This window comes from Myotis nattereri (assembly GCF_964212035.1).
Source record: "Myotis nattereri genome assembly, chromosome: 4".
Classification (NCBI taxonomy): Eukaryota; Metazoa; Chordata; class Mammalia; order Chiroptera; family Vespertilionidae; genus Myotis; species Myotis nattereri.
In genome coordinates, this window is record NC_138079.1 from 8648657 (window position 1) to 8660092 (window position 11436).

The following is an 11436-nucleotide window of genomic DNA, read 5'->3' on the forward strand; positions in this document are numbered from 1 at the left end:
GAATGAGAAGCAGGGAGCAGAAAGCCAGGGAGAGTTCCTGTTTATTTTGTATTTACACAGATCAGCCTGACTGCATCAGGAGCCTAGGGTTATGGCGTTTCTAATCTAAACTGTCCAAGGCCCAGGACCTTCTCCAAGTTCCCAAATACGTGTTCAAGAAAATATTTTTATTGACTTCAGAGAGGAAGGGAGAGGGAGTGAGAGGTAGAAACATCAATGATGAGAGACAGTCATTGATTGGCTGCCTCCTGCACACCCCACACTGGGGATTGAGCCCACCACCTGGGCATGTGCCCTGACCAGAAATCGAACCGGTGACCTCCCGGCTCATAGGTCGACGCTCAATCACTGAGCCATGCCGACTGGGTGCAAATAGTTTCTAATGAAATTACAGGCAGCTTAGAAATTTGAGCTTTGGGTCTCAAAGAGAGAGGACAAAGAAAGAAGTGCTTAGCTCTATTCTTGCATATGTGAGATTCTGGAACTTCTTTGCTTGTTGTCCTGAATGGTAGGCAATGATTTTTTAACTATCATAGGGTATAGTAGTGGAGAAAGATGCCTGCTATTACCTCAGATACTTTGCCGATATGGTTTAGAGTTCTAACAAACCTGGAGGAATTTTCCAGAGTGCTTTTCTCCAAACCCCAGGTCTAGAAAATTAGATTAAAATACTCATGTAGGGGCAGAGGAATGAAAGAAAAAGTCGTCCCGAGTAGCAGAATAATATTTAGATTAGAAATAAACAAGGGCCAACAAAAAGCATTCCCATGAATACGAGAAAGAAAGAGAAGGTAGAGGAGTTAATTCTGAAGGCAAATTGAATGCATAAGTGGACACACAAACAAAATGCCATGAAAAGGGAAGTTAAAAAAGATCGTCCAGAAAACATAATGCTGGTCTGTGTGAAAGGGCAGGCAAAGTTAAGTGAATATATAAGATGTAACTTTGTGTAATAGAAATATTCCTTAAATGTCCTAGGAATGTGGTCAGGATATATTTTCAAAAGGAATTCTTTTAAAAAAGAAAGAAGACTAATTAATAACAGAGTGCCTCAAAAGTAGAGAGATATTTACTTAAAGAAATCTTTTGAATTTTCCAAAATTGATGACCTCATGATAGTTTGAGGAAGGATCAGCTAATTGGGATGATGAAAAAGCAAAAAAGAGAAGTAGCACAAGGGTTTTGGGTGCTGGGAGAGACATTGAAGTTTAATGTCCTTGTTCTGAACGGAGAAGACGAGTCACAGAGAGTGAGGTGATTGCTCAGGGTGACAGTGTGGGAAATAGCAGCAAGCTGGGCCTGGAGCTGGGACCACAGCCTTATTTTCTGTTCTACCATTTCATCAAAGTGTCTCCATGTTCTTCAAAGTCCTGGAAAATACTTAAATATTGAAGAAAAGGTGAGGGGGGGGGGATTTGGAGATCACAAAATTGTATGTTTAATCTGTAGAAACTACAGGGGCAAAGTATCATAAAGTACAGCTAAATATGTTTGCAGAAAGAGAGCATTACGGGAGAATAATTTGCATGTCATTGCTATGACCCAAGTTTTATCAAACTTTTATGCAAATGCAATGGAATTGATCCATAGTAGAAATGAGAAAGGTCTAACTTAACCAGCAAGATTTTCGATTGTTTTTCTTCTGCAATAAGATGGAAAAAGATGATCTCGACCACTAATGTCGCAGGTGAATGTGTGACTTTTGGAGGCTCAGATCTAAGAGAATTATGATTGCTGGGTCAACAAACACCCCAGGAAACCTAACAAACAGATGGGGCTCTGCAGGAGGGAGTTCAGACCTTTGTTGTTAAAGATGGTCAACTGTCTGTGTAATGGAAAAAAAGAGCACATTTTGTTATTTTACAGAAGATACTGACCTGAATGGGAGCCAAGTAAACATTTTTGAGAACCAGATGGGAATTAAGAGTAATCCTGACACAGTGGAGAAAGTAGTTGGAAATGAACAGAAAGATCTTTGCAAAGGTCAGGCTGAGGCTAGCAGGTAAGTAAACAAGGGACACTGACAAATACGAAACTGGAGAATTACTGACTCGGGCATATATTGCAAGCTAAAACCTGGAGGTCTGTACGGTTAATATATTGCCAAAGAGTCATGAAGAAAGGGTAAGATTTTTTAAAAAGGAGTGAATGACTAGGAAAAGAGGAGATCTGAGGTACTTTTTCTTTAGATAACATTTGATATTTCTCTGGCCTCATTGAGAAGTACAACATAGTCACTGGCTTGTAAAATACTGCAGGAGCTGAAAAATTAGGTTAAGATGAATAATGAAGGAAACAAAGACTTTCCAGTCTGGAGACTGGAGGTAAATAGGTAATTGAATAAAGCCTTAATGTTTCAGAAGGAGGCAACGAGCAGTCTTCCATCTCCTCTGACAACACAACATGGAAAAAACAGGTTTAGATCACAAAAATATCAATTTAAGTTAGATGTGAAATAGATTTTTACACTGATGACAGTGAATACACCAAAAACAAATCATAAAATCAAACTTCCCAGAAGTTATAAAGGAAAATGGCCTTCCCCCTGCCCAGGATGGCTGCCTGGTGTTTTTCTGAGATTCGGGTTATAAGATCAGGGGTTTGAGAAACTTTGCCCTAAACGACCAGACGGTAAATCATTTGAACGTTGTGGGGCATCTGGTTTCTGTAACAACTAATCAACTCTGCAAACGAAGTGGGAAAGCTGCCACAGACATTATGCAACCAGTGAGCGTGCTCCACACAGCCAGTGTGGCTGTGTTCCAGTGAAACCCAATTCACAAAAAGATGCTCTGGGCCAGATTTGGCCCAAGAGCTGGTTCCTACTGACTTCTGGATGAAATGAACCACGTAAGCGTTTTGAGTCTCTGACTCCTGGATGTGGAAAAGACAGTGTTGGAGGCGACAAGGTCATATGGGGGCCCTAGTCTGGTACTGAGTATTGTTGTAACTTGCATCCCCCCCCAAAGCACACTTTGAGATGAGGATTTAGATGTAAGTAATTGATTTAGGTCTTTAGGAGGTGAGCCCAGGAAGCATGATGGGAAATGGGAATGTGATAGGGAAGAGACAAAAGCTACAACAGGGAATATTAATGAGTGTGTTACTCTTGTGAGAAGGTGGAGCTCAATCCCGAGGGGCGAGGAAGCTGGGGAGTTTTTCTACAAACTCCTGTTTCTTATCATTTTGAGGGTCCTTTCCTAATGTCCAGTCCACCCTGCTCAGACCAATTAGGATCCCCGGGCCAGAGTGTCCCCTTACACAGAGAGACACAGGAAGCTAACAGCCTGCAGAGGAATTGTTCAGGTGACCTTTGTGCAGGTGACCTCTGGGCAGGCCAAGGAATATGGATGGGACACCAACATTGTCTGCTACAAGCACTACCTGAACCTCTTTGTGTTCACTCACTTCTTCTGGGTAGGGAAGATTCCTGAACAGGCTCACTTACGTCTTCAAAGAAGGTTCTTGTTTGCAGCACTATTTCTTTGAAGTAGAAGCTCACGTCTCGGTCTGTGAGCAGTTGCAGGATCTTCCTTAGAGCCTTCAAGCTCTCACAGACGACTTCGGTGCGGGCCAGGTGGTACAGCCCTCTGATGACAGATTCTAACATTAGCTGCTTATGCTTCCGCACCTATTTTGAAATAGAGTCGCTCAATCTGAAAAACTGTTGTATGTGTATCTGGAATAGGGTAGACGACCCCAGACAAGGAGACTGAACGTTTGTTAGGGTCACAGGTACTGCAAATCAAGAGCTACAACTTCAGCAATTTATTGGGATTTGCCCTTAATTTCTTGCAACCAGAAGTGGGTTTGTAAACAAGTATTTCAAACTCTACTTAAATAAAGTATCACCCCCCACAACCCTCCTGTTACCTTTTGAGGGGCTCCAGAAGCTGTATTACCGAGCCCTCGGATGGCCATTTGCCTCAAAGTGGCATTGGAGTCCCAGGCGCTCTGATCCATCAAGATCAGCACATCACGGAGATTCCAGTGCCTCCAAAGGATCGGCTCCTTCATGAGCTGAAATCAACACACTCCTCCCCTTTAGTTAAGGGAGTGGCTTCCCTTCAGGAGAGTGGCAAAGGCACCAGAACTACAGTTGAAGAGGTGGCCCAGCTGCTCATGGAGCAGAGGGGGAAGGGCCCTTGGTGAATAAGCAAATCTTGCAGAAGCTAAGCTCTAGATGTGAGCAGCCCACAGGTCAAGGTTATCTGGTGATGACAACAGAATGCCCAGTGAAGAAGATGCTTCTAATTACACTAAATGGGAAACCAGGAGTTACTGACAATGCCCCTTCTCTGGACCAGCCGGGACGGCCTTTATCCCAGAGTCTGGGGGACAGTAATATGCCTTTTGGTTTTATCCCTCTCGTATTTGTTCTCCACCTTCCTCTGTCCTGGGAGATTGGCTTTTGAAGACCAGAGGGAAGGAGGAGGTTGAGGGTGGGCTCTATGTTTTTCTCACTCCTTGCTCAGGTGCCACGTCTCTGGAAGTGGCTGGATTCCTCCACTACCAAAGGTCCCCTTGCAGGTCCCTGAGAGAAATACCGCAGGGGCCCCACAAGCCTGCTGTGAAGGCAGCTGGCCTTGCCTCAGAGAAGAACGCTGTGCCGGTTATGCGGTAGTTCTCCGAGGAGGAGGTGAGCGATGGGAGGAGCTTCCCCATGATGTCCACCGTGACTCCATGGTGCCACACTGCCATGCTCCTAGAAAACGCAAGCTTCCAGCTGTAGCAAAGGCTTGTTTATTGCTAAACAATGGAGGAAATTTTAGTCTATTTCTCTATCAGGAAAATAAGTCCTCTAAGAAGAAATGTTCAAGGAAAGAGATTGCATACCAAGAGCCCAATGTACTGGTAAATGCAACGTGCCTAGAACTGTTCAATGTATCCCTGTTTTTTGAGGGGGTGGTGAGTTCTGGGATGATCCTACCATCTCTTCCCAACCCCCTTTGATCCTTCTTCCTTGTTTCTTCTCCTTGACTGTATATAAGCCCTTGGTGGGTCAACTGCTCTCAGTGAAGTTGCCTGTTCTGAGTTTTCTCCTTTGTATGCAGTTCTTGGACATTGGCAGGTTACCTGGCCAGTGCACACACTCCCATGTGGTGGGTGCTGGGACCGTGGAGCAGTGTCCATAAGTTGTCCCCTTCGTCAGACTCCTTGGCCAGGCCTTCTTTCATGGCTTGGGTTTGCACGCACTTCAGAGTTGTGGTTGAGAGCCTGAGGGGTGGGAGGCCAGTTGGCATCACAAGAGTAAGTCAACCCCGTACAGTCACTGAGATATCCCGGGTTCACTCTTCCTCTTTCCCACAATGCTCCCTCACTCCTGCATTAATGGATATTGGGCCAGGGAAACACAGGCAGCTTGACCTCATACTTTAGTTTTGGGATCAAAGGGAACATCGAGATGATTTGAGCTGGTAAATAATGCCACACAATCTCACCAACCTCTCATGAGAAAATGAAGCACTAAAGGATGGAAACTGAAAAAGACCATATTTCACTAATTCTGAAACAGCAGTTCAGAAGTCAGGATGCATCTCGCAATGGCTAGTGTGTGACCATTGGTGCCCAGTGGTTGTTGACCTATGAACCAGGAGGTCATGGTTCAATTCTAGGTCAGGGCACATGCCCAGTTGTGGACTCGATCCCCAGTAGGGGGCATGCAGGAGGCAGCCAATCAATGATTCTCTCTCCCTCTCCCTCTCTGAAATCAAATTAAAAAAATAAAATTATATATATAATATATGCATATATAATATATATGTCTCAACTAAAGGAAACAGAGTGGGACATCTGGGAAGAAGACAGCTGCTCATTCATTCTGTGACTGCTCTGGGCAATTCCACTGGGTATGGGCTTGGGGAAATTTGCTCCACGGCTTAGGGATGGTAGAGCCCTATATCTTCATGGGTAGTTGAGGCTGTGCCAGAAGGCACTGGCCTTGACTTCTGCAGTCCTGGCTCTGCACCCTGCGATCAGGACAGCTCTAGAAGGCCCTCCCTGCCTGGCTACTTGCCTGCAGGGGTCCGCGATCTGCTGCCGCTCCCCTTGCTGCATCACCCGCCGCCTGTAGCTCCAGGCAGCAGTGGGCATCTTCTGGCCCAGGGTGCAGCTGACCAGCTTCAGGAGGAGAGTGAACAGCTGTGGGTACAAGGTGGTCACAGGGGTGCCTATGGATACCACTTCCTGGATAGCACAGGCCACCTGAGGGGAGAAAGGACCCCTGGTCAGACAGGCTCCTTTCTTCCTAGGACACTCGCTCACTGCGCTGATCAGCAAGTTTGTTTCTCCCCAAATGACTGCCTCCCAGGCTGGCCACGCTCATGGTAAAAACACATAGAAAAGGAAGGCTTGGGCCCACCCTGGTTGAACTCAGTGGATAGAGCGTCAGCCTGTGGACTGAAGAGTCCTGGGTTCGATTCCTGTCAAGGGCACATGCCCAGGTTGCGGCTTGATCCCCAGTAGGGGGCGTGTAGGAGGCAGCTAATCAGTGATTCTCTCTCGTCATTGATGTTTCTACCTCTCTTTCCCTTTCCCTTCCTCTCTGAAATCAATACAAAATGTATAAAAAATTTAAAAAAAGGAAGGCTTGGTCTGAAAACTTCTCAGCTCAGACTATGTTTCTCTCTCTGGGCTGCCATGTTGGGCAGCTCCACATGGCAGGTGAAATGACATGTGCTCCAGCAGTGGAGTCTTTCAAAAAAAGAGGGGCTCTTCAGCTACCCTGAAGACAAATTTGGAAATGCGGAAACACAGATTTTCTTTGGGCTACTGAGGAATTTGCTTCTGAAAATGGTAGCCACAGACACAATGATTGCTCATTTGTCTGTTATAAACTGGAGTTGATTTAAAATCAGGGCAGGAGAGGTGAAGTGTGACAAACGATATATCATCAAGTTCCGGGTGGGAACAGGCCTGTGGTGGGCAGGGAGGTCGCACTCACTGAGATGGCGTCCATGCCCGCCAGGTCGTCCTCTAACCCACTGTCCAGTTTGACGGTCAAGGCTCGCAAGAGCTTGCTGCTGGAGGCGGGGTTCTCAGCCAGAGCCCTCCACAGCGTCTTCGTGTCCCTAGGGCAGCAGGGCAGCAAGCGGAGAAGGCACGACTCCGTGGAGTAGGAGCGTGTCCATCGGGTTCACTCTAAAACCACATTATGTCTAGCCAGCATTGCGAGGCAGAGGGACATGTTAGCATGCCTGGGGGCAATAAGGCTGTTACTTATCAACCCCGCATTCTGGCCTTGGGTTACTGAGGTTTGCTAATGTCCACCAAGACAGAAGCCTCTCAAAAAGGTGAATTCTGGGCAACCAAAAAGAGGAGAAATATTCACTTTCTAATATTCATGTATTCCTATGGTGTATTTAAGAAAAAATCTCATCATTGCTCAATGAGTGTATATATATGTATATGTATAAATATACACACACAGCAGGGGAAGCATTCATTTTTAAATTAATGAGATATTTTCAACCTTTGTTCGCTACCTTTCAAACAGTAAGCCCTTCCCCGATGCCCTGCAGGGTGGCCTTTCCTGGGAGGAGGGACCAGGTCAGTCAGAATCTACCTGTCAAAGGGCAGAGGCTTCTGTAAAAGGTTGGCGACAACTGCCTCCGTGTGAAAGCTGGCTATCTGGGAGATGGCTTCCAGAATGAACTGAAAACTTTCCTCCTTCTGCCTGAGGATTGGCAGGTGATAGTAAATTATGCCCAAGATCTCCAACAGCTACAAAGAAAAAGCCAAAGCCAGCATTACGTCGTCATTTTCCCTCTAGGACGTGAAAGGCTCAGAGCGGATATGGTCAGCCTATTGGTGGTTGGTGAATTATAAAAGACTAGAGGCCCAGTGCACAAAAATTTGTGCACTCAAGGGGGTGCGGGGGGGTGTCCCTCAGCCAGGCCTGTGCCCTCTCACAGTCTGGGACCCCTCAGGGGATGACCACATGCTGGCTTAGGCCTGCTCCCCGGGGGATTGCTAATCAGACATTCCTCTGGCAGCCCGGCAGCCCTCAGGGGATGTCCACTTGCCAATGGGGAGCAGGCCTAAACTGCAGTCAGACATCCTTAGTGCTGCTGACGAGGCAGGAGAGGCTCCCACCACCACTGCTGTACTGGCAGCCATCAGCCTGGCTTGTGGCTGAGCAGAGCTCCTCCCATGTGAGAGCACCCTGACCACCAGAGGGCAGCTTCTGCATTGAGCGTCTGCCCCCTGGTGGTCAGTGTGTGTCATAGTGACCAGTCATTCCCAGTCCTTCTGCTGTTAGGGTCAGTTTGCATATTACCTGTCTACTATATAGGATAGAGGCCTGGTGCATGGGTGGGGGCCGGCTGGCTTGCCCTGAAGGGTGTCCCGGATCAGGGTGGGGGTCCCACTTGGGTGCCTGGCCAGCCTGGATGAGGGGATGATGGCTGTTTACAGCTGGTCACACACACTTCAGGGTGGGGGTCCCCACTGGCGTGCCTGGCCAGTCTGGGTGAGGGGCTGAGAGCTGTTTTCAGGCTGGTGGGTGACTGAAGCTCCCAGCCTCTCCTCTTTTCTTTTCTTTCTTTTTTTTTTTTAATTCTGGGATGTATTTACCTTCTATGGCTGTCACTGGAGCTGAGAGCCGGCTTTAGCTCTGAGGCCATTGCCGGCTGAAAGCAGGTACCTGTGTTTGTTTAGATTCTATAATTGAAACTCTGTTGCCATCACTGGCCGCTCTAAGCTCTGAGACCGCGCTGGCTGAAAGCAGGTTTCTGGGATTTGTTTAGGTTCTATAATTGCAACATAGTTGCATCTGGAGCTCAGAGCCCAGCAGCGGCAGGCGGGAAACGTTGGCTTCCTCTGTCACTGGAGCAAGCAAGCCTCATGTTCGTTTCAGCTGCCTGGCTGCTGGCCACCATCTTGGCTGGCAGTTCACTTGCATATCTTGCTGATTAGCCAATGGGAAGGGTAGCGAAGTTATGGCTAATTACCATGTTTCTCTATTATTAGATAGGATGTTAAAAATGATCATCGATTCTACACATGGCCTTTCTCTTATTCAGGAGAATTGTTGATGTGCTGGGTCTTTTTCCTTAAATCCATTTAGCAAAAGGCTGCTTTTGGCCAGGTGCTGTGCTAAGCTAAGCACCAGGAGAAATCTACCCAAGGTGAATACGATGTCGAACTCTCTCAAAAGAAAGGGGTGTCTGCTAAAGGCTGTTGGGCATGCACTCAAAGGCTTGTGCATGAGCCAGTGTACGGCTGATGGTATGAGAGAGGTATGCAGGACTGAGGGGGGATCCAGGAGTAACTGGCGTCGCTTTGGAGGGACATCTGGTCTGGGTCCCACAGGATATACAGCAATTTCAAAAGGCAAAGCGGAGCTGGTGGGAAAACATCTTGCTCAGAAGGGTGAGAATTGTGCTGGGCTGTCAGCTGGGCAGTCAGTGTACCTGATCTTCCAAGGCAGCTCCCTGCTCCTTCAGGGCAGCGACCATCCACAGGCCGCAGGCCGTGACACAGGGGCCGCTGAGGGTCTCCAGACCATCCAGGGTCTCCTCCAGGAACACAAGAATCTCTCCACTCGGGATGAGTTTACTCACAACCTGAGGATACGCAGGAGAAAAGCATGCTAGCCACCACCTCGCTTCACGCCAGGGCACCCACCACATGCAGTTACTCCTTGTTCTGGGATATTGGAGACCGATGGGCATGGCAAACAGTGAGCATAAGACTGGGGCCTTAGACACCAGGGAAAATACAAAAATAGGACATAGACATGACCTTTTGCCTCTAAGCAAACTTTCCCTGGAGTTGCCTTTTTTTGTCAGTTTACACCATCCCAGGTCTGCTGATGCAATTTTCTCTCCAAACTAACATGATATAGTGTATTTCATAAGGGAAAAATGACGTGTAATGCCTACATAGTAATTTATATGATTCGCAGTACTTCACACACATATCATATAGCATAGAAGTAAGTCTCACATCTGCCAAAGAATAGCTAAGACTTGGGAGTTCAGGAAAACCTATCACTGTTTACTCAGTGCCATGCTGAACACCAGGTGCCTCCATACACATGCAGAGTCTGAACTCTTATGAGCCCTGCATTTTGGTCTTCCCAGTCTCAATATTAAGAATAGTCAACAAAAGGTCAAGAAAATTAAAACTTTGCAGTTTTGATCTCTACAAGAATTATACAGGCAGTTGGTTGATAGCAGTGCATGAGGGTGAGTGCATGTGTGAAAAGTGAGCAGCCTGAATGAATTCCAGGAGCATTAGCTAGGGCTTTAACTAACCACGTGGTCATAATCATGAATCTGTAGGTATGAGCACATTCCTCTTCACAGCCGGCTTCCCCTCTATCACATGGCCTGGTGATGTTTGGTAGGACCATCCTTGAGAGGAAAAGGTTCCTTTTCATGAACAGTGTGTCTCCCAGTTTGTGAGTTATCACAGTTCCCACATCAGAGGGCTAGACTAGCCTGTTCTATGTAGCACCAAATGCTTGCTTGGGGTCCAAGCTCAATGGCCATCTTTTTCCTTTCTTCTTCTTCTTCTCCCTTTTTTTTTTTTGTTTGTTAAATCACATTGTGATGGGTGTTGGTTTACAAAGAAAGGAAGGAAGGAAACTCATGTTTTTGAGTGCCTATCATGCTTCAGGCATTCTTAGCCATGTGACATATGTCCCCCCCAAATCCCCATTTTGCTTTTCTCCCATATTCTGATCACTTTCTTGTTGTCACCACTTCTGCCTCCTTAGTCCAAGTCTCCTGATCTCACACCTAGATTCTTGTAGTTTCCTCCAAAGTTTTTCCCAACGGGCACAATTTCACTCTTGCCAGCCTATGTTCTAATCTAAACATAGCAGCCAGATGACCCTTCAGAAACATACATTCGGTCATGTTCCCCCTCACAGAACCATCACTAGTCCATAAAAGGTTTTTGCAAATGAGGTAAAGGTGTTCTGTCCTCTATTCTGATGCACTTTGTTGCACCCTTCACTGACACCTGGGGCTAATTGCCATAATACATACAACTCTACAATGTCTACTTTAGGAGTGATGCCACCTCACACGGGGGAGGGGGTGTGTGCGCACTTGTGCGTTTTTCACAACTGGCACAATGGTAGGTAGTGGGCCCGACTCTTCTGCTCAAAACCCTCTGCTGGCTTTACATTTCAATCGCAGTAAAAGCCAAGGTCCTTGCCGAAACAGGTTTGGCTCAGTGGATAGAGCGTCAGCCTGCGGACTGAAAGGTCCCAGGTTTGATTCCGGTCAAGGGCATGTACCTTGGTCGCGGGCACATCCCCAGTGGGGAGGAGTGTGCAGGAGGCAGCTAATCGATGTTTCTCTCTCATTGATGTTTCTAACTCTCTATCTCTCTCCTTTCCTCTCTGTAAAAACTCAATAAAAAAAAAAAAAAAAAAGCCAAGGTCCTTAACAAGGCCTGCAAGGTTCCTGAATCAGCCCCGGA

The 11436-nt window shown here is 46.9% G+C and overlaps 1 protein-coding gene across 1 annotated transcript in view; it reads right to left on the minus strand.

Annotated features, from left to right (window-relative positions):
• Window positions 1-11436, minus strand: part of MROH2B (maestro heat like repeat family member 2B) — a gene marked incomplete at both ends in the record, with an annotated part of 50969 nt that overhangs the window by 3096 nt on the left and 36437 nt on the right. Inside the window, 8 exons of the mRNA XM_081089672.1 lie at window positions 3449-3631; window positions 3874-4020; window positions 4591-4705; window positions 5077-5217; window positions 6017-6204; window positions 6944-7070; window positions 7565-7722; window positions 9414-9566. Of these exons, the coding sequence (XP_080945798.1) occupies window positions 3449-3631; window positions 3874-4020; window positions 4591-4705; window positions 5077-5217; window positions 6017-6204; window positions 6944-7070; window positions 7565-7722; window positions 9414-9566 (1212 nt within the window). The remainder of the gene's footprint in view (window positions 1-3448; window positions 3632-3873; window positions 4021-4590; window positions 4706-5076; window positions 5218-6016; window positions 6205-6943; window positions 7071-7564; window positions 7723-9413; window positions 9567-11436) is intronic.